The sequence below is a fragment of the Pristiophorus japonicus genome, chromosome 12, assembly GCF_044704955.1.
Source record: "Pristiophorus japonicus isolate sPriJap1 chromosome 12, sPriJap1.hap1, whole genome shotgun sequence".
Lineage (NCBI taxonomy): Eukaryota > Metazoa > Chordata > Chondrichthyes > Pristiophoridae > Pristiophorus > Pristiophorus japonicus.
In genome coordinates this window covers 37,818,305-37,839,651 of record NC_091988.1, presented here as the reverse complement: position 1 = coordinate 37,839,651, position 21,347 = coordinate 37,818,305, and the positions used below count along the sequence as shown (strand labels likewise).

The 21,347-nt window shown below is 44.3% G+C and overlaps 1 protein-coding gene across 4 annotated transcripts in view; it reads right to left on the bottom strand.

Annotated features, from left to right (window-relative positions):
* The window catches only part of LOC139277191 (caspase recruitment domain-containing protein 19-like), a 67,383-nt gene that overhangs the window by 28,039 nt on the left and 17,997 nt on the right, over positions 1–21,347 (bottom strand). For 2 of the 4 annotated variants that reach the window (XM_070895312.1, XM_070895315.1), the window contains 2 exons: positions 15,102–15,255; positions 12,325–14,232 (listed from right to left, as the gene is read on the bottom strand). In XM_070895312.1, coding sequence (XP_070751413.1) covers positions 14,192–14,232; positions 15,102–15,255 — 195 coding nt within the window. In that variant the 3' untranslated portion in view covers positions 12,325–14,191. Of the gene's footprint in view, positions 1–12,324; positions 14,233–15,101; positions 15,256–21,347 lie in introns of those variants that run through there. The other 2 variants (XM_070895314.1, XM_070895313.1) reach the window with 2 other exon arrangements.

Here is a 21,347-nt window from a genome sequence, read left to right as displayed (position 1 = left end):
GAGACGAGTTCGCTTTTTAATTAAATTCATTAGCAGATAAAACTAGATGCCATTCTGGGCAATCTAACCTGCAGGGTATTATTTTTGCTAAAGTCTACAAACTGCAGTAGATTCTGAAGAAGAATCTATACATATCAGGCCACAGATACACTGTTTGTAAATTATGTTTAATAAAATTACTGTAAACTATAAACAGAACACACTGTTGTGAATGAAAACGATCTTATTTCCTTTCAAAATGCTTGCCTTGAGGAGAAGATTGCCCTTTCTGAGGGAATTTTACCCATTCTGTTCCTCACAATGCCACATGCCATCCCTGGGCAAAGGATCACACAAGGATCTCGCTTCCAAGCATCTTCCAATGCTGCTTTGAACAGCAGCAGCAGGAGGTGCACAATGGTGGCCCTGGATGCCTCATCCTCCCTGTAGGACAATGTGTTTCTCCACAGTGGCATGGCTGAAACTGGGAACTCAGCATCTCTCATTGTTGACACATGATGCTGCATTCACAAGCAACTATTCCTTTTAAATAGTGAGAATAAGATTGCCCTCGCTATGTAGTTACCTACAATTCTGTTTTAATTACATGGCATTACATTAAACAGAATCATTCAGCCCCACTGGTCCATGCTCTTGTTTGTACTCCATATGAGCCTCCTCCCTCTGATGATCTTTTCCCACTCTACCTCTATATCCACCCATCACCTTCTCACTCATAAATGCATCAAGCCTCCCATTAAGTGCTTCAATGCTTTCTGTTTCAACCACTCCATGTGGCTATCTTATAGTTATGCCCCCTTGTTCCAGACTTATCCAAAATTGGAAACCATTTCTCCACCTCCACCCTATCAAACTCCTTCATAATTTTAAAGCCTATCGGGTCTTCTCTTTTCCTGAGAAACTAGCCCTAGCCTGCTCAATCGTTCATGATGGTTGTATCTTCTCGATTATAGTATAATCCTTATAAATCTTTCCTGCACTTTTTGCAGTGTTTCAATATCATTTTTGCACTATGGAGACTAGAACTGCGCACAGTACTCCAATTGTGCTCTAACCGAGGTTCTATATAAATGTAACATTACCTCCCTGTTTTTATATTCTATTCCTCCAGAAATGAAGCCAGTAATGCACTCTTTATGGCCTTATGTATCTGTATTCTTGAATCTCTTTGCTCCTTTATCCCATTTAGTCTCTTACCATCCAATGAATAAGTGGCTTCCTTAATTCCTCCTATCAATATGCACCATCTCACACTTTGCTACATCGAATTTAATGGCATTTATCTGTCCACTCTGTGAGCCTGTTTGTGGCTTCCTGTATATTGATAGTCCTCCACATTAATAGCTATATTCGCCAATTTGATATCATCTGCAAATTCCAATACCATACCTCACAGTGGTTACAGAACAGATTCTTGTGGGACAACACTTCCTGTTTTCTGCCAGTTCTACCCTCTGTTTTCTAGCCATCTTTCAATCCATTCTACTGGCTAGCCCGACTCCACATGCCCTGACCTCCGTCATGGCTCTCTTATGTGGCACCTTATACCACATCCCTTATTTACTCTTTCTGTTACTTCTTCAAAAAAGTCAATAAGGTTGGTTAAACATGACCTTCGTTTTAGAAATCCAAACTCAACCATGATTTAAATAATGGCCCGAATTTTGCGGTCAGCAGTGAAGGAACAGCTCACCGTTCACTCGCTGACAGCTGCCCACAAAGTTTTTATGGGCTTTTGAGAGGAAACTTGCTCTAACCTGCCATCTGATCCCTGTGGCACACTGTATAGGGCATCTGTGAAGAATCCTCACTGAGACACACAAGAGTGCAATTTGACTTGGGCAGGGACGTAAAATGGGTGGTATCACATCTGGTGTCTGTTACACGTTCCGTCCAATCTTCAGTTCCATTGAGTTCAATAGAACTGAATTTTGGACAGTGGGTATAAGGGGCGACAGATGTGATACTGCCTGTTCTGCATCCGTGCTCAAGACAAGTTTCTGCTCCGCAGAGTCTAAACCAGGAAGCATAAAGCAGGAAGTATAAATTAGATTTAAATCATGTACAGAAAGCAAAATAAAGATTGGAAAAGACAGATGAGATTAAGAGAGATAAAAAAGACATGACTTCCAAAAGGCATTTGACAAGGTGCCACATAAAAGGTTACTGCACAAGATAAAAGTTCACGGGGTTAGGGGTAATATATTAGCATGGATAGAGGACTGGCTAACTAACAGAAAACAGAGAGTCGGGATAAATGGTTCATACTCAGGTTGAAATCAGTAACTAGTGGGGTGCCGCAGGGATCAGTGCTGGGACCCCAACTATTTACAATCTATATTAATGACTTGGATGAAGGGATCGAGTGTAACGTAGCCAAGTTTGCTAACAATACAAAGATGGGAGGAAAAGCAATGTGTGAGGAGGACACACAAAATCTGCAAAAGGACATAGTGAATGGGCAAAAATTAGGCAGATGGAGTATAATGTTGGAAAGTGTGAGGTCATGCACTTTGGCAGAAAAAAATCAAAGAGAAAGTTATTATTTAAATGGAGAAAAATTGCAAAGTCCTGCAGTACAGCGGGACCTGGGGGTACTTGTGCATGAAACACAAAACATTAGTATGACCAGGAAGGCCAATGGAATCTTGACATTTATTGCAAAGGGGTTGGAGTATAAAAGCAGGGAAATCTTGCTACAGTTGTACAGGGTATTGGTGAGGCCATACCTGGAATACTGCATACAGTTTTGGTTTCCATATTTACGAACGGATATACTTGCTTTGGAGGCAGTTCAGAGAAGGTTCACTAGGTTGATTCCAGAGATGATGGGGTTGACTTATGAGGAAAGGTTGAGGAGGTTGGACCTCTACTCATTGGAATTCAGAAGAATGAGATGATCTTACCGAAATGTATAAGATTATGAGGGGTTCTTGACAAGGTGGATGCAGAGAGGATGTTTCCACTGATGGGGGAGACTAGAACTAGGGGGCATAATCTTAGAATAAGGGGCCGCCCATTTAAAACAGAGATGAGGAGGAATTTCTTCCCTCAGAGGGTTGTAAATCTATGGAATTCGCTTCCTCAGAGAGCTGTGGAAGCTGGGTCATTGAATAAATTTAAGACAGAGATAGACAGCTTATTAACTGATAAGGGATTATGGGGAGCGAGCAGGGAAGTGGACCTGAGTCCATGATCGGATCAGCCATGATCGTATTAAATGGCGGAGCAGACTCGAGGGGCCTTATGGCCTCCTCCTGCTCCTATTTCTTATGTTTTTATGTTCTTACATAAAAAAAACAATTACCTTTAATTTAAAATAAAATCCCCAACACTAATTAACTTCTGAACGAATGAGACTCCTCGTCTGTAAAAGTAAATTTTCAGGACGAGAGAGGTTGTTTGGTAGCAATTATCACTTATCATGCCGTTAAAAATTCATTTACTCCTGATCTCACCGGCCCTAAGTTTTTCTGGCATGTTTAGTAGGTAACTAGTAGGTAAGTACCATAACTTCACACCTTTGCATGTATTTCAATCCCGAGTATATCAGCGAGGTACTATGGAGCGCAACTTGTGGAGCAGCAGGGTAACTCGGCCAACAACTTCCAGATTTCCGCGTTCAACTGCATGCTCCCGAAGTTGCTGTCCGATTTACTCCATAATAACGGTGAGCGTTGATAGTCTCACCATTATTAATGCAAAATCCAAGCCAATGTAATGATGCCCCTGCCTGTTTGTAACTGGAGCTTCCTACCCCCGTTTTATTCAACGCTGTAAATGCAAGCATTGCATAAAGTAGGTGGAGATCCAGCATTACAGATCTCTGCCCAATTTTCTGATCAGGCTAGCCCAATTTACATCCACTTATCCGGTGAACATCATCAGAACCTATACCCTATTGTCTCCCATGGCTCAGTGGGTAGCACCCTCACCTCTGAGTCAAAAGGTGACGAGTTCGGGTACCACTCCAGAGACTTGAGCACAAAGATCTAGGCTGACACTCCAATGCAGTACTGAGGAAGGGCTGCACTGTCAGAGTCGCTGTCTTTTGGATGAGATGTTAAACTGCTGCTCCATCTGCTCTCTCAGGTGAGCATAAAAGATCCCATGGCACTATTTCGAAGAAGAGCAGTGGAGTTATTCCCAGTGTCCTGCCCAATATTTACCTCTCAATCAACATCACTAAAACAGATTATCTGGCCATTATCACATTGTTGTTGTGGGAGCTTGCTGTGTGCAAATTGGCTGCTGCGTTTCCTACATTAAACAGTGACTACACTTCAAAAGTACTTCATTGGCTGTAGTGCTTTGGGACATCCGGTGGTCATGAAAGGTGCTATATGAATGCAAGTCATTTTTCCTGCTGACCAGGACGTAAGAACATAAGAAATAGGAGCAAGAGTAGTCCATTTGGCCCCTCGAGCCTGCTCTGCCATTCAATAAGATCATGGCTGATCTGATCATGGACTCAGCTCCACTTCCCTGCCCACTCCCCAAAACCCTTTACTCCCTTATCGCTCAAAAATCTATCTCCGCCTTAAATATATTCAACGACCAGCCTCCACAGCCATCTGGGGCAGAGAATTCCATAGATTTACAACCCTCTGATAGAAGAAATTTCTCCTCATCTCAGTTTTAAATGGGCAGCCCCTTATTCTGAGACTATGGGCTCAATTTTGCCCAAAGCATTTTTTTGGCGTACTTGAAGAGATACGCCCGATTTTTTGCGGCCCAAGTACGCCAAAAAAAAAATGTTCTAAGTTTCCCTGTTGGATTTCTTCATTTTGGCATGGCCTAACCTGTCCTTTAGTTTTGGTGGTGGAGCCTTGATCTGTGCCAAAAAGATCAGGCTACCATGGTAACCAAGGGCACAATACGAACTGAGGCTGCAAAGTGAAGCATACAGCCAGCTCCCAACACATTAAAAGAATTGAAAAACACATAGCAGCAACTTACCTCCAACCCCGCCTGAAGGGCTTGCCGGTCCGGTCCCATTCTCAGTCCCCAGTCTCCCGATCCGGTCCAATTCTCGGTCCCCGGTCCCATTCTGCAATTCCCATCTCTCCGTCTCTCCCTCTCTCTCTCTCTCTCTCTCTCGCGAATGGGACTGGACCGGGAGAATGGGGACCTAAAATGGGACTGGACAGCCTTCGGGCGGGGTTGGAGGTAAGTTGCTCCTGTGTTTTTCAATTCTCTTACTGTGTGTCCGGGCACCTGCTGCGCTGATTTCCTTACTTGTGCCAATTTATTTAACTCTCTGCAAGGGATTTCTGGAGAGGCAACATATGCTGGCTTAAGCAGAACTGGAGTAACTCTCAGCTGGCCAAACTTCCATAAATGACCAGAATTGGCGCGGGTGGCTGGTTACACCCCTTTGGCGGACCTAAAAACAAAACTGACCTAAAAAAATCGTAACTGAGTTAAACTGGTGCAAATTGATTGGGGAAACTCTGGTTTTTCAACTTGGGCCAAAAAGAGCAGCCTGCTCAAAAAAAAACGGCGCAAATCACTGGGGAAAAGGGAGCCCCATTTCCCCTAGATTTAGTTTCCCCTTTGAGTGGAAATATCCTCTCTGTATTCACCTTGTCGAGCCCCCTCATTATCTTATATGTTTCAATAAGATCACCTCTCATTCTTCTGAACTCCAATGTGTATAGGTCCAACTACTCAACCTATCTTAATGTCAAATCCCTCATCTCCGGAATCAACCCAGTGAACAGCCTCCAATGCAAGTATTTCCTTCCTTAAATACGGAGCATTATTCCAGGTGTGGCCTTACCAATACCTGGACTTCTCTGCTTTTATACTCTGACCCCCTTGCAATAAAGGTCAACATTCCATTTGCCTTCCTGATTACTTGCTGTACCTGCATACTAACTTTTTGTATTTCCTGCACAAAGACCCCCAGGTCCCTCTGTATTGCAGCACTTTGCAATTTTTCTCCATTTAAATTATAATTTGCTTTTCTTTATTTCTGCTAAAGTGGATAACCTCACATTTTCCCACATTATACTCCATCTGCCAAATTTTTGCCCACTCACTTAGCCTGTCTATATCCCTTTGCAGATTATTTGTGTCCTCCTCACAATTTGCTTTCCCACCTATCTTTGGGTATCATCAGCAAACTTGGCTACATTACACTCAGTCCCTTCATCCAAGTCATTAATATAGATTGTAAATAGTTGAGGACCCAGCACCGATTCCTGCAGCACCCCACTTGTCACTGCCAACCGGAAAATGACGCATTTATCCCAACTCTCTGTTTTCTGTTAGTTAGCCAATCCTCTATCCATGCTAATATATTACTCCCAATCCCGTGAGCTCTTGTGAGGTGAAATAACCAAATTTATGTAGCGCTTGAAATTATGTATAAATATGTTAAGCTATAGTATATCACCAGCGTGCTTGGTGAAACGGGACAAGAGGTAGCGAATCAATCCATGATTAAGAGGACTTGAGGACTTGCTCGGGCAAGGCACCGGTCTGCACAATTAAACGGTAAAGGATGCACTGTGTGGATAGCAACATGGCTTACAGCTGAAGTCTGATAAAATTAACCCCGATAAATGACTTACAGCTAAAGTCTGATAAAATTAACCACGATATGCTTGCCTTACAGAATTAAGATGAGCATGGTACAAGTCAGAATCTGCTCACATTACAGAGACAACTCGAGACTCCTGCGAAAACAGGAACTGTTACCTTAAGAAAAAGAAAAGACAAGGCCATCTGGCAAAAACAAAGGGTGATTATTGCAGCAACGAAGTTACAAGAATAGATAAGAGGAAGCCCCCAATGAAACATAGAAACATAGAAACATAGAAAATAGGTGCAGGAGTAGGCCATTCGGCCCTTCTAGCCTGCACCGCCATTCAATGAGTTCATGGCTGAACATGAAACTTCAGTACCCCCTTCCTGCTTTCTCGCCATACCCCTTGATCCCCCGAGTAGTAAGGACTTCATCTAACTCCCTTTTGAATATATTTAGTGAATTGGCCTCAACTACTTTCTGTGGTAGAGAATTCCACAGGTTCACCACTCTCTGGGTGAAGAAGTTTCTCCTCATCTCGGTCCTAAATGGCTTACCCCTTATCCTCAGACTGTGACCCCTGGTTCTGGACTTCCCCAACATTGGGAACATTCTTTCTGCATCTAACCTGTCTAAACCCGTCAGAATTTTAAACGTTTCTATGAGATCCCCTCTCATTCTTCTGAACTCCAGTGAATACAAGCCCAGTTGATCCAATCTTTCTTGATAGGTCAGTCCCGCCATCCCGGGAATCAGTCTGGTGAACCTTCGCTGCACTCCCTCAATAGCAAGAATGTCCTTCCTCAAGTTAGGAGACCAAAACTGTACACAATACTCCAGGTGTGGCCTCACCAAGGCCCTGTACAACTGTAGCAACACCTCCCTGCCCCTGTATTCAAATCCCCTCGCTATGAAGGCCAACATGCCATTTGCTTTCTTAACCGCCTGCTGTACCTGCATGCCAACCTTCAATGACTGATGTACCATGACACCCAGGTCTCGTTGCACCTTCCCTTTTCCTAATCTGTCACCATTCAGATAATAGTCTGACTCTCTGTTTTTACCACCAAAGTGGATAACCTCACATTTATCCACATTATACTTCATCTGCCATGCATTTGCCCACTCACCTAACCTATCCAAGTCACTCTGCAGCCTAATAGCATCCTCCTCGCAGCTCACACTGCCACCCAACTTAGTATCATCTGCAAATTTGGAGATACTGCATTTAATCCCCTCGTCTAAATCATTAATGTACAATGTAAACAGCTGGGGCCCCAGCACAGAACCTTGCGGCACTCCACTAGTCACTGCCTGCCATTCTGAAAAGTACCCGTTTACTCCTACTCTTTGCTTCCTGTCTGACAACCAGTTCTCAATCCACATCAGCACACTACCCCCAATCCCATGTGCTTTAACTTTGCACATTAATCTCTTGTGTGGGACCTTGTCGAAAGCCTTCTGAAAGTCCAAATATACCACATCAACTGGTTCTCCTTTGTCCACTTTACTGGAAACATCCTCAAAAAATTCCAGAAGATTTGTCAAGCATGATTTCCCTTTCACAAATCCATGCTGACTTGGACCTATCATGTCACCATTTTCCAGATGCACTGCTATGACATCCTTAATAATTGATTCCATCATTTTACCCACTACTGAGGTCAGGCTGACCGGTCTATAATTCCCTGTTTTCTCTCTCCCTCCTTTTTTAAAAAGTGGGGTTACATTGGCTACCCTCCACTCCATAGGAACTGATCCAGAGTCAATGGAATGTTGGAAAATGACTGTCAATGCATCCGCTATTTCCAAGGCCACCTCCTTAAGTACTCTAGGATGCAATCCATCAGGCCCTGGGGATTTATCGGCCTTCAATCCCATCAATTTCCCCAACACAATTTCCCGACTAATAAAGATTTCCCTCAGTTCCCCCTCCTTACTAGACCCTCTGACCCCTTTTGTATCCGGAAGGTTGTTTGTATCCTCCTTAGTGAATACCGAACCAAAGTACTTGTTCAATTGGTCCGCCATTTCTTTGTTCCCCGTTATGACTTCCCCTGATTCTGACTGCAGTGGACCTACGTTTGTCTTCACCAACCTTTTTCTCTTTACATACCTATAGAAACTTTTGCAATCCGCCTTAATGTTCCCTGCAAGCTTCTTCTCGTACTCCATTTTCCCTGTCCTAATCAAACCCTTTGTCCTCCTCTGCTGAGTTCTAAATTTCTCCCAGTCCCCAGGTTCGCTGCTATTTCTGGCCAATTTGTATGCCACTTCCTTGGCTTTAATACTATCCCTGATTTCCCTAGATAGCCACGGTTGAGCCACCTTTCCCTTTTTATTTTTACGCCAGACAGGAATGTACAATTGTTGTACTTCATCCATGCGGTCTCTAAATGTCTGCCATTGCCCATCCACAGTCAACCCCCTAAGTATCATTCGCCAATCTATCCTAGCCAATTCACGCCTCATACCTTCAAAGTTACCCTTCTTTAAGTTCTGGACCATGGTCTCTGAAATTACTGTTTCATTCTCCATCCTAATGCAGAATTCCACCATATTATGGTCACTCTTCCCCAAGGGGCCTCGCACAATGAGATTGCTAATTAATCCTCTCTCATTACACAACACCCAGTCTAAGATGGCCTCCCCCCTAGTTGGTTCCTCAACATATTGGTCTAGAAAACCATCCCTTATGCACTCCAGGAAATCCTCCTCCACCGTATTGCTTCCAGTTTGGCTAGCCCAATCTATGTGCATATTAAAGCTTACAAGAAGAAACAAGATTAACTGCAAATATAGGGAATAGCGTAAGATGTCATGTGGGATAGGCTACGGAAGTGATGGACTGTTAAATATGAAATATGAAATTCGCTAACATCTCGGTGGAGTCTGATCTGAGAGCAGTTTCATAAGATTCTCCCCAGGCCTGTGAATAAAGACCGTTTGGAACCTCCAATCGAAGTCTGTCATCGCTACTAGTCGGGGCGTCGACTTTGTATTTCACTTAGTCCGTCCAGAGGGGTATCAAGGCTAAGCGTCGACCTTGTATTTCACTAGGTCCACTCAGCCTACATCATACAGTAACCTTTTATGTGGCACCTTATCGAATGCCTTCTGGAAATCCAACTACACCACATCCACTGGTTCCCCCTTATCCACCCTGCTCATTACATTCTCAAAGAACTCCAGCAAATTTGTCCATTCTTCCTGAAAAGACAGCCATCCAAGTCGGGACTCAAGTGCACGTTACATTATGCAGCGTATCTTGTTCTGCAGTTTAACATGGCTGAGACTGTTAAGATTTCCCATGGAACTCCAAGAGCAACTTTTAGACTTCCCGATTGATGCAAGAGTATTTGACAAGCAATTTGGAGAACTGTTTACATGTCTCCTAGTGAAAAGTTAATTAACTTTTTTTTTTTATTCGTTCATGGGATGTGGGCGTTGCTGGCAAGGCCAGCATTTATTGCCCATCCTTAATTGCCCTTGAGAAGATGGTAGTGAGCCACTTTCTTCAACCGCTGCAGTCCGTGTGGTGATGATACTCCCACAGTGCCGTTAGGGAAGGAATTCTGTGAGAAATAGGGACTACATTACATGGGGAAGAATATGAAGATGCTTTTACCAGCTAACTACCTTGATTACTTACAAGTGACAGGTTTTAACCAATCGGCTGGTAAAAACAGTTTTTACTATTATCCCCTGGTCTGTCTATTTTGATGATTATTCACAAATAATGGTTCAAAAGTTATTTTCAAATCCTGCGGGTCTTATGCACTGCAAGATGTAAGCATCGGCTCCAGAAAGATTGTTGGATATATGGACATTGCATTTTAATATTTCTCACTGCAGAAAAAAAGCTGGCAGCCTGTTGTGGGAGGGGCCCAGGTACTTTTCCACATTGTACTCGAAATCCACATCTGATGGGTGGGGGTGGTCTGGGACTTTACAATGGCCAAGAGAAGGCAACTCATCACAGGTAATGGGCAAAGATGGACGGTCCATTGTTAAGCAATGTGAACGGTCAGTGATCAAGTCATTACCTGAAATGAGATAACTCCGAGAGGCGGGAAACCAGAACAATAGAAAGCCATTAAGCCCCAGACCAGTTGGAAGCGAAAATCCATCACCAGCCATCACTGGAATACACATGGGCCACTCAGACAGAAGCCTCGAAACAAGGAAAACTTTATTGGGCCAGAAGAAGCAAACAAACAGGATCCTCGAAACAAGGAAAAAACTTTTTTTGGCCAGAAAATGCAAACAGACTTTGGATATAAAAGGTGGCCGCTTGCTTCACCTCTACAAGGAGCGAGCACTCTGTCTGGGATGAAGAGAAGAAACCATAGACAGTACGGAACCATTAGAGACACGTTTTCACCAGAAGAAGCAGCGAATAAGCCAATGAATAGGTGAGCATCATTCCCTGCCCATGCATCTTTAAGATCACAGCCACTGTGTGAGGAGGTGTCGTGTGTTCTCCCAACCAAGCCTTAGAAGGGTTTTAGTGGGGAGGTTTTGCTGCAAGGACCATAGGGGTATGCCCAGCTGGTCGGTACAGATTCGGTGGTACACTGTGGATCCGAGCAGAGGTTTTAGACGTTGGGTACTTTGCGATAGGGGCGGTTTAGACACGCCAGGGTATTGGATTGCACTACATCGTCACTGTGTTTACTTGTAGTTTTGCTGTGTTGAGGTAGCTTTAATAAAGCATTGACGGTTGAGACCGAGGTATTCGACCGTGACTCATTCATCTGTTCAGTACAGTAATCACTCCCAGGTCTAGAACTATTATTACGTTGGGGTGCGTCGAAAACACCTAAGGGAGATCGCTTACGAAGAATACAACAATCCTTGGTTGTTGTATCATAAGGTAAGTGTGAAAATATTCCGTTACAATAACCCCCATGTGTTACAAACATATCAGCCTGGAAAGTCCAGCCTCCCCGGGCCCGTACTGAGTGTCTACGGACCCGGGAAAGCATCGCAAAAGCCGGTTTTCAGCGCACAATGCGAATGCAATGAAAACCGGCTTTTCCGATCTGTCAAGCTGGAGCTTGACAGATCATCCGTATATTGGGAGTGAGGACATTTGCAAGGGCAAGATTGTGGTATTTACCCATATCTTGCCCAGCAAATGTCCTCAAAATGTTTGCGCCTGATAAAAGCAGGTGCATAGCCTACTTTTACAGGTGTAAGAGTTTAAAAACATACAAAAATATAAGAATTACATTTTAAAAACACATTTTTAAAAACTCTGCCCACTACATTACATTTATTTTTAACCGTAATTTAACAGTTTTTGCTTTAAGATATTTATTAACTTTAATTTCAATTAATTTTAATTATGTGAGGTGTGATTTTTATTTTTATTACATGTGTTTAGTGTCTTTGTTTTTTTTCTCATTAATAGCAATGAGAACTCGTAGATACGGAGTTCTCATTGCTATTAATGAGGAAGATGTGGAATACTGTACCTGATTGGTTGAGCAGTCACATGTGACTGCACCTTCTGCGTGGGAACCTGGAGGACGGGAGCGCGCTTCGCAGCGCGGGAAGAGAAGGCCTCCCCACCGGAATCCCACGCTCCTCCGGGACCACCAGGTAAATTCGTAGAAATGTTTCAGGTCGGAGGCAATTGCCCGCGGGAAGCCTCCAACCGGAATTTCAGCCCCATCAAGACACTGGACCGAGGCAGCGGCACAGGATGATTCACCTACCTGTGTCACAAGATGAATTGCACCATCTAGTGGCACACAGCAAACAGCAACAAAATACTCTCCTCAATATTTCATCTCATTCCTTTATTCCGGATCACATAACCCAAACACAAAAGAAGGAGATGCAAGGACCTAAAATGGCAGCCAAAATTTCAGGAATTCTGTGCATTACCTGAGCTATGAAGGAGAAAATCCAGCTTCCGTCCTCTGCCAGATGACTGAATACTATTTGACATAATTTTTGTATGATCACAGAATAAAAATAAGGCAAACATAAAAAGAGTAAATGCAGCACATCACAGGTATTGAAATGAGAAACTGTGGCATGGGCTTACACATTTATCAACGACTTGTTGAACAGTTAAATGTACAATGCATTGCAATAAAACGTAAATTACAATGACAATCCATGATTTCTGATCCCATTGAGCAAAATGAGAGTAACTGTTGAAAATCTTAAAAGCGTTACAACTTATGAGTTCTAATGGCAGTATTTGGAATGGGGTCAGAGACACATTGTGCCCTGCTATAGATCCAGCCCCAAAAGCTCTCCAGAGGAATTTCCCAGAACAGGTCTCAGATTTCACGATTAAATAGAGACTTTGGGGCCAAAATTGATCGTCCTACCGTTGGCTATCGGTTTCCCTATTTTTTCAGCACTCTCCCCTCCGTGGGTGATTGGTGAGGCCCTCATGCCAGCGGTTTGGAAGGACCGCTGGGGAGCGTCCGTCAGCGTACAATGCCGAAAAAAGTTCTCCCGCCCGAGATTCATCTCAGCGGTCCTCTGCTCCTGCAGGAGAAAAGACCGCCACGTAGGAGCAGGTCTTACCCAGATGGTAAGTATGAAGACCTGCAAGAAAAGGTAAGTGAGGTTTTTTTTTTTTACTTCTTTGCTAGCGATTTTGTATTAAGGGGTCCTCTGAAGGTTTTGTGATATTTAGTTTTTTATGCCTTCCCCACTCCCTGGGCCCGACTCCGGCCTCGACGTAATGTTCTTCAGGATTCCATTTGCCACCCAAAATCCCATCTGTCGCCCAGAATCGGTGTGTAACACCCATTTTTGCCGTCGGGCACTTTTACCTCCTTTTTTGACCAAATTTCCGCCCAAAGTACCATCAGGATCTTAGCGGTCTTTTCGAAGGAACTTGCCTTTGATCAATTTCAACCCCCTAGCTTTTGAGAAACTAAAATGTCACATTACCCCAACTCATTTCACTTCGGAAGATTCTAACAAAAGTATTAATGAAGTAAATCCATCTGTTAGCAAATTATCCACCCTTTCTCAGAATTTTGATATATTGGATTATTTCTATCAGATCACGATATTGATAGTGTGATGGAGTGAACAGTTCTCTAGCAATGCCATGTAACTCGGTGTGTTGTGAAAACCAGTGGCAGTGAAGGAGGTCCTTTCGCTGAGTCTAGATAAGGTTTTCTGCCACAAAGCCCTAGCAATAGAACTTCTAGTGACATTTCCTGGGTTTAAGCATTTGATTCCTGAGGTACAAGCAATTTATTCATACATTTCAATACAATCACAACTTTTCATGCAAAGATATATATAAACATACAGAATGCTAATCATCCATCAGATAAATATGGTTCAAGTAACTGCCCAATTTTTGCAAACAGGAAAGTTGTTGGGACAGTTAACATGGCAGCTTGAGAAAGATCTGGGGACCTTTTACAACTCATAATAACATCTGCTTCTGTTAATGATTTAGAAATTAGAATTTGACAGACATTTTATTTGTCACGAGGCAGTAAAAAATTGCTAAGTTAAAAAAAGCTGCTGAAATCCCTAAATTATTTAAGGGACTACACACATAGATTTTCAATGGTAACTGGCAACAATCACTAAATATAACATAATGCTGCTGTCAACACATGTATAACTCTTAATACAAAACCGAGTCTTCTTGGTGAAATCAGTCTTTTACTTCTGAAGCTGTAAAGGAAAAGTCGACATTGCATTTCCTGGTAAGAAAACAGAGGCATTGACATTTGTGTAAAATCACCGACAAATTGCAGCACAATAAACATATGTAGAGATCAGCCACTATGACTGCAGTAAGTGATTATCCTGCAGTAGAATGCAACAGTTAAAAACACTCTTCAATTTTTAGTCATTCATTATTTCTCTTAATTAAAAATCAATTACTATGGGGGCAATTTTCAAAAACCAGTCTCCCAAATCCTTCCTAATACAATTTTTAAGGCTGTCCTGTAAATGGAAGGCTGCTTAAATATGCAAACGATGGTCCTACACAATTGTATGACCCCAATTGCAATTTTCAGGCACAAATAGACAGACCATACCCCATACACACTCTACCCATTTGTACTAGATGCTGAGCAGCTTAACCAGCAGTTCTTAAAGGGACCACTGCGGGCCGCGCAGAAAACAATCCAGGAAACTGAGGTTTTTTTTGGTGGGACCAGGAGTGAAATTTGCCACCCTCTCAGAGGTAGTGAGCTGCACTGGGTGCCCATTTGGCTCTCGCAGCCCACCGCCGGCAACTAAATGAGGCCCGGTCTCAAAATGGTTTGGGCTTCATGTCGGCAAGAACAAGACAACTTCCCGCCAATTGCGGGTGAAAGTCAAAGATCGCCCCCTACATATCTACTCGCTTCACTATATTTCCAATGTTCTCAAACTGAGTTTAAGCAGTGGGAGACAGGTATTCATTTTCTTGTTAAAATATCAGGTTCCCTGTCAATGGAATGCATCTTTATTATATCTGGATCTTCAATAACTTCTCCTGAACTGATCTAGAAAATTGGACTGTTGGGAAGTTTCCATAGTCACAGAATGTTCATATTTTAGTTTGTAAAAAAAGGGTTACCTCCTTTTTTAGTACTTGGTAATTCCATGTATCCCAGAGGATTCAGTTCTTTGTAGGCGGCATAGAAGAAACCACAAGCTTCTTCTCCCTTGTTCACCAATGCGTTTAGCAGGTCTGTAACCCGAAGGTGCAAGTCATGAGCGTCATTTAAAAACTGGGGAACAAAAAATATACAATTACAGACATATGGAATATCAGGAAAACAAACAATAATTGCCAGAGATAAGGCAGCACTTTTTTTTATTTTGTGAAATATATTGTTTGTTTTCCACCACACTAAGTGCAAAGTATTATTTAAATGGTGATGGCTTGGGAAGTGTCAATGTACAGAGGGACCTGGGTGTCCTTGTAAACCAGTCATTGAAAGCAAACATGCAGGTACAGCAAGCAGTTAGGAAGGCAAATGGTATGTTGGCCTTCATTGCAAGAGTACAGGAGCAAGGATGTCTTATTTACAGTTATACAAAGCCTTGGTGAGACCACACCTGGAGTATTGTGTGCAGTTTTGGTCTCCTTACCTAAGAAAGGATATACTTGCTATAGAGAGAGTGCAGCGAAGGTTCCCCAGACTGATTCCTGGGATGGCAGGACTGCCTTATGAGGAGAAATTGGGCCGACTCGGCCTGTATTCACTAGAGTTTAGAAGAATGAGAGGGGACCTCATTGAAAGGTATAACATTCTGACTGGGTTGGACTGACTGGATGCGGGGAGGATGTTTTCCCTGGCAGGGAAGTTTAGAACAAGGGGTCACAGTCTCAGGATACGGAGTAGGAAATTTAGGACCGAGATGAGGAGAAATTTCTTCACTCAAAGGGTGGTGAACCTGTGGAATTCTCTGCCGCAGAAGACTGTGGAGGCCAAGTCACTGAATATATTTAAGAGGGAGATAGATAGATTTCTAGAAGCAAAAGGCATCGAGGGGTATGGGGAAAAGGCGGGAATATGGTGTTGAGATAGAGGATCAGCCATGATCATATTGAATGGTGGTGCAGACTCGAAGAGCCGAGTGGCCTACTACTGCTCCTATTTTCCATGTTTCTATGTAAAAATCCAACAGTGCTTGGTGTCGGTCTGGGACCATCCTAAATTTAAAAACTTATTGTGAGAGAGGAAATGCAGGTGAAAACTCACCTATTATTGCAGGGTGGATATAACGTTCAGTGATCCCTCACGTTGAGCCAACTCTCAGTGCTGATTTCCACTGATTGCTGAGCCAGGTCAAACAAGAATCTATCTCGCTCCCCACAAATACAAGAGTGCTTCACAAAACCATTCTGTAAATCGCTTTTTTCTCACACACACACCACATAAAAACGGCAAAGCTGTTCGATCATTTCCTCGGCCTGTTAAGCATGCTGGTAAATACATTTTGTACTACAGGTACAACGTCTCAAATCCGGCACCTCGGGACCGAGACCATGCCGGTTTTCGGATTTTGGTCAAGAAAGCACCAGAGCCTAAAAGTCAAAGTACTAATGGTGGCATGGGTCAGGTCGGGTCGAGCCGGGTCGAGGGTCATTCAATAAGGTTCAGCAAGGCTCGGACCAATCGCACGCCATTTAAAACATAGCGTCAAAGCCGATAACTAGTCCGGCCCATCAGTTTTTGGACAATAATTCCAGATTTTATTTTACTGAAAATCAAATGGGATTTTCTCAAAAATGTCTGGTTTTCGGACAAATCTGATTTTTGGAAAGCCGGATTTGAGATAGTGTACTGTATATAGTTTTAAAAAAATAATTATTTTCCCCTCGGCAGCTTTGTAATGTGAGGCATAATGTTGCTCTCTAAATTGTCAGACTGCTTGTCCGACATCCAGTTCTGGATGAGCAAAAATGTTCTCCAATTAAATCTTGGAAAGACTGAAGCCATTGTTTTCAGTCCCTGCCACAAACTCTGTCCTCTAGCCACTGACTCCATCCCTCTCCCTAACATTTGTCTGAGGCTGAACTACACTTGTTGCAACCTTGGTATCACATTTAACCCTGAAATGAGCTTCCAACCACATATCCGTGGCATTACTAAGACCACCTATTTCCATCTCTGTAACATTGCCCGTCTCCGCCCTTGTCTCAGCTCATCTGCTGCTGAACCCATCATTATTGCCTTTGTTACCTCCAGACTTGACTCTGAAATACCCTCCCTAAACCTTTCCACCACTCTACTTCTCTTTCCTCCTTTAAGATGCTCTTTAAAACCTATCTCTTTGACCAAGCAGCTGCCCTAATTTTTCCTTATATGGCTCAGTGTCAAATGTTTATCTTATAATACTCCTGTGAAGCACCTTGGGATGTTTTACTTCATTAAAGATGCTATATAAATACAAGTTGTTGTTGTTTAGTGACCAGATCAATTAAGCAGATCAAATATTTTGATAAAGTTCCTAATTAACCAGGAAGGACCTTACTCTATCACTAAAGGGAATATTATTTTTGTTAATCCAATGCAATGTTACACATTACATTTATTTCTTTATAAATGTGGTTTATTTACCTACCTGCCACAATGAATCAGCTGCATTTGCTATCAATAAATGTGCCCATATTGGCATGTTACCCACTAAGAGCTGTCATGTATTCAACCAGCAATGTAACCCATGTATAATCTGATCTAATTGTACACTGTGAGAACAATGACCACTAGGTGGGAGACATTCCTAACCTGGGCCTTCAGGTACAAAAGGGGAAGCTCCACCCACCTTCATCACTTGGAGTGCTAAGGAATAAAGGACAGGTCACAGACTGACCTTCTCTCAAGCATGGGCCTTGTGTGCATTTATACTGTATAGTAAGGACCCATCAATGGCGACGAGAAACTGGGATTTAAACCACGCGAGCATGGCCACAAGCAGAACAGACGAGAGGTACTGTGTTAAGGAATGGTTGGGACAGAGATTCAACATTGTTAAAGCAGCACACAGTTCCCCAGGCAGACAGGGGCAATCGGACATGCTCCAACATGTAATCGAACCCAGAGGGGGAGTTCGACAGAGACAATGGCAAGCTGAACGGCGATTCACGCCATTGCAAGGGACAATGCGGCCAGTAATGGGGCCATCAACACCTGTTAATGGCGCACTCAAGGACAATAACAGGGGCAGTCAGGGACGATCGACTGGCAAGGGACCTTTTGTTTCCAAAAACAGCTCATGTTGGAGGCGTGGAGGCACACACTGAGTCGGAGGTTGCAGAGATGAGCAAAATAATTGCAGAAATTGCAGAAATGAACGCTGGGGGAAATCGCTGGAAGCTGATGTTCAGCGAGTTCATGTCGAGCACGTATACAGTTCATACACCAGGACGTCACCGATAATGATGAAAGTGCTCCTCAATGGCATCCCAGTATCAATGGAGCTAGACACAGGGGCCAGCCAATCCCTGATGGGTATCAAACAATTCGAAAAGTTGTAGGCGTCCAAGGCCAGGAGGCCAAAATTATCACCGATTGACGCACAGCTACGGACTTACACAAAGCAGATCATTCCGGTGCTAGGCAGCGGGTAGTCGTGACCCACAAAGATTCGGAGAACAGATTGCCACTCTGGATTGTCCCAGGGGACGGTCCCGCACTACTGGGAAGGAGTTGGCTTGCTGTCATGAACTGGAAATGGGGCGATGTCAATGCAATTTCCTCTGTGGACCGAGTATCATGCTCACAGATCCTGGACAAATTTGACTCATTATTTCAACCCGGCATCGGCACTTTCATGGGGGCCAAGGTAGTGATTCACATAAACCCGGATGCCAGGCCAGTACACCACAAGGCCAGAGCGGTGCCGTACATGATGCGGGAAAAGATAGAAGGCGAATTGGACCGCCTGCTGAGGGAAGGCATCATCTCGCCAGTCGAATTCAGTGACTGGGCGAGCCCGATTGTGCCGGTGCTCAAGGCGGATGGGTCGGTCAGAATATGTGGTGATTACAAGGCCACCATCAATCGGGTGTCACTCCCAAGACCAGTACCCGCTACCGAGAGCGGAGGACCTCTTTGCGACGCATTCCGGTGGCAAACTTTTTTCAAAATTGGACCTGACCTCAGCTTACATGACCCAGGAGCTGGCGAGTAAGTCGAAGAAGCTGACCACCATCACGACACACAAGGGGTTGTTTGAGTACAACAGATGTCCGTTCGGGATTCGCTCTGCTGCCGTGATCTTCCAACGAAATATGGAAAGCCTCCTCAAGTCGATTCCAGGGACGGTGGTTTTTCAGGACGACATGCTCATCACGGGTTACGATACTGAAGAACACCTCCACAACCTGGAGGAGGTGCTATGAAGACTGGACCGTGTAGGGCTGTGACTGAAAAAGGTGAAGTGCGTCTTCCTAGCTCCAGAGGTAGAATTCCTGGGGATGAGGGTAGCAGCAGACGGGATCAGCCCTACTGCGTCCAAGACGGAAGCGATTCGGAGAGCACCCAGACCCCGTAACACGACGGAGCTGTGTTCGTTCCTAGGGCTCCTGAACTATTTTGGTATCTTTCTTCCCAAATTGAGCACGCTGCTAGAGCCGCTACAAGTGCTCTTACGCAAAGGTCATAAATGGGTCTGGGGGGACAGCCAGGAAAGGGCTTTTAATAGAGCACGCAATTTGTTATTTTCCAACACTCTGTTAACACTATACGACACATGTAAGAAACTTGTGTTAACGTGCGATGAGTCATCCTATGGTGTTGGGTGTGTGTTGCAGCATGTCAATGTCAAGGGTCAGTTACAGCCTGTAGCTTATGCCTCCAGGAGTCTGTCCCAGGCAGAAAGAGGTTACGGGATGGTAGAAAAGGAGGCGCTCGCATGTGTATATGCTGTAAAGAAAATGCACCAGCACATGTTTGGCAGGAAATTTGAGCTGGAGACAGATCACAAACCCCTAACGTCCCTTTTGGCCGACAACAAGGCCATAAATGCAAACGCATCAGCCCGCATACAGAGATGGGCACTCATGTTAGCCGCCTGTGACTATACAATTTGGCACAGACTGGGCACCGAAAACTGCGCCGATGCACTCAGCAGGCTCCCACTAGCCACCACTGAAGGGGCTACCGAGCATGCTGCTGAGATGGTCATGGCTGTTTAAGCTTTCGGAAGCGAAGGCTCACCTGTGACAGCCCGTCAGATTAAAGTCTGGACAAATAGAGACCCGCTATTGTCTCTAGTCAAGAAATGTGTCCTGAATGGGGACTGGGCAGCCACGTACAGGGCATGCCCTGAGGAATTTAAACCATTTCACAGGCGCAGGGATGAACTCTCGATTCAGGCCGATTGCCAACTGTGGGGAAACTGCGTAGTCATGCCCCAGATGGGCAGAGAGGTATTCATCATAGAACTCGACAATGAGCACCCGGGCATTGTCATGATGAAGGCAATTGCCAGGTCACACGTTTGGTGGCCAGGGATAGACGCAGATCTGGAACTTTGTGTTCGCAGGTGCAACACGTGTGCCCAGCTGGGCAATGCGCCCAGGGAAGCCCCTCTTAGCCTCTGGACATGGCCCGCCAAGCCTTGGTCACACATCCATGTAGACTACGCAGGTCCTTTCATGGGAAAAATGTTTTTGGTTGTAGTAGATGCCTACTCCAAATGGATCGAGTATGACATTTTAAATTCAAGCACATCCTCTGCCACGGTAGAAAGTCTACCGACAATGTTCGCGGCCCACGGTCTACCGGACGTCTTGGTCAGCGACAAAGGCCCGTGCTTCACAAGCACTGAATTCCAGGACTTCATGGCAGGCAATTGAATTAACCATGTCAGAACGGCACCGTTCAAGCCGGCCTCAAACGGCCAGGCAGAACGAGCAGTGCAGATAATCAAACAGGGGATGCTCAGAATCCAAGGGGGTTCCCTACAAAGACGCTTATCACGCCTCCTGTTGGCCTATAGATCCCGACCACACTCGCTCACAGGGGTTCCACCCGCAGAGCTGTTAATGAAAAGGATGCTCAAAACCCGATTATCCCTTATACACCCCACCATGAAAGAAATTGTCGAGAGCAGGCGCCAGCCACAATATGACTACCATGACAGGAATGCGAGGGCGCGATGTATTGATGTAAAAGATCCTGTTTTTGTCCTCAACTACGCTGCAGGGCCCAGATGGCTCGCAGGTACTGTGATTGCCAAAGAGGGAAATAGGATTCTAGTAGTTAAACTTACCAATGGACAAATCTGCCGCAAACACGTGGATCAAACAAAAAGGAGGTTCAGCAACCCCATAGAAGAAGCAGAGGAAGAGAACAATGTAGAGTTC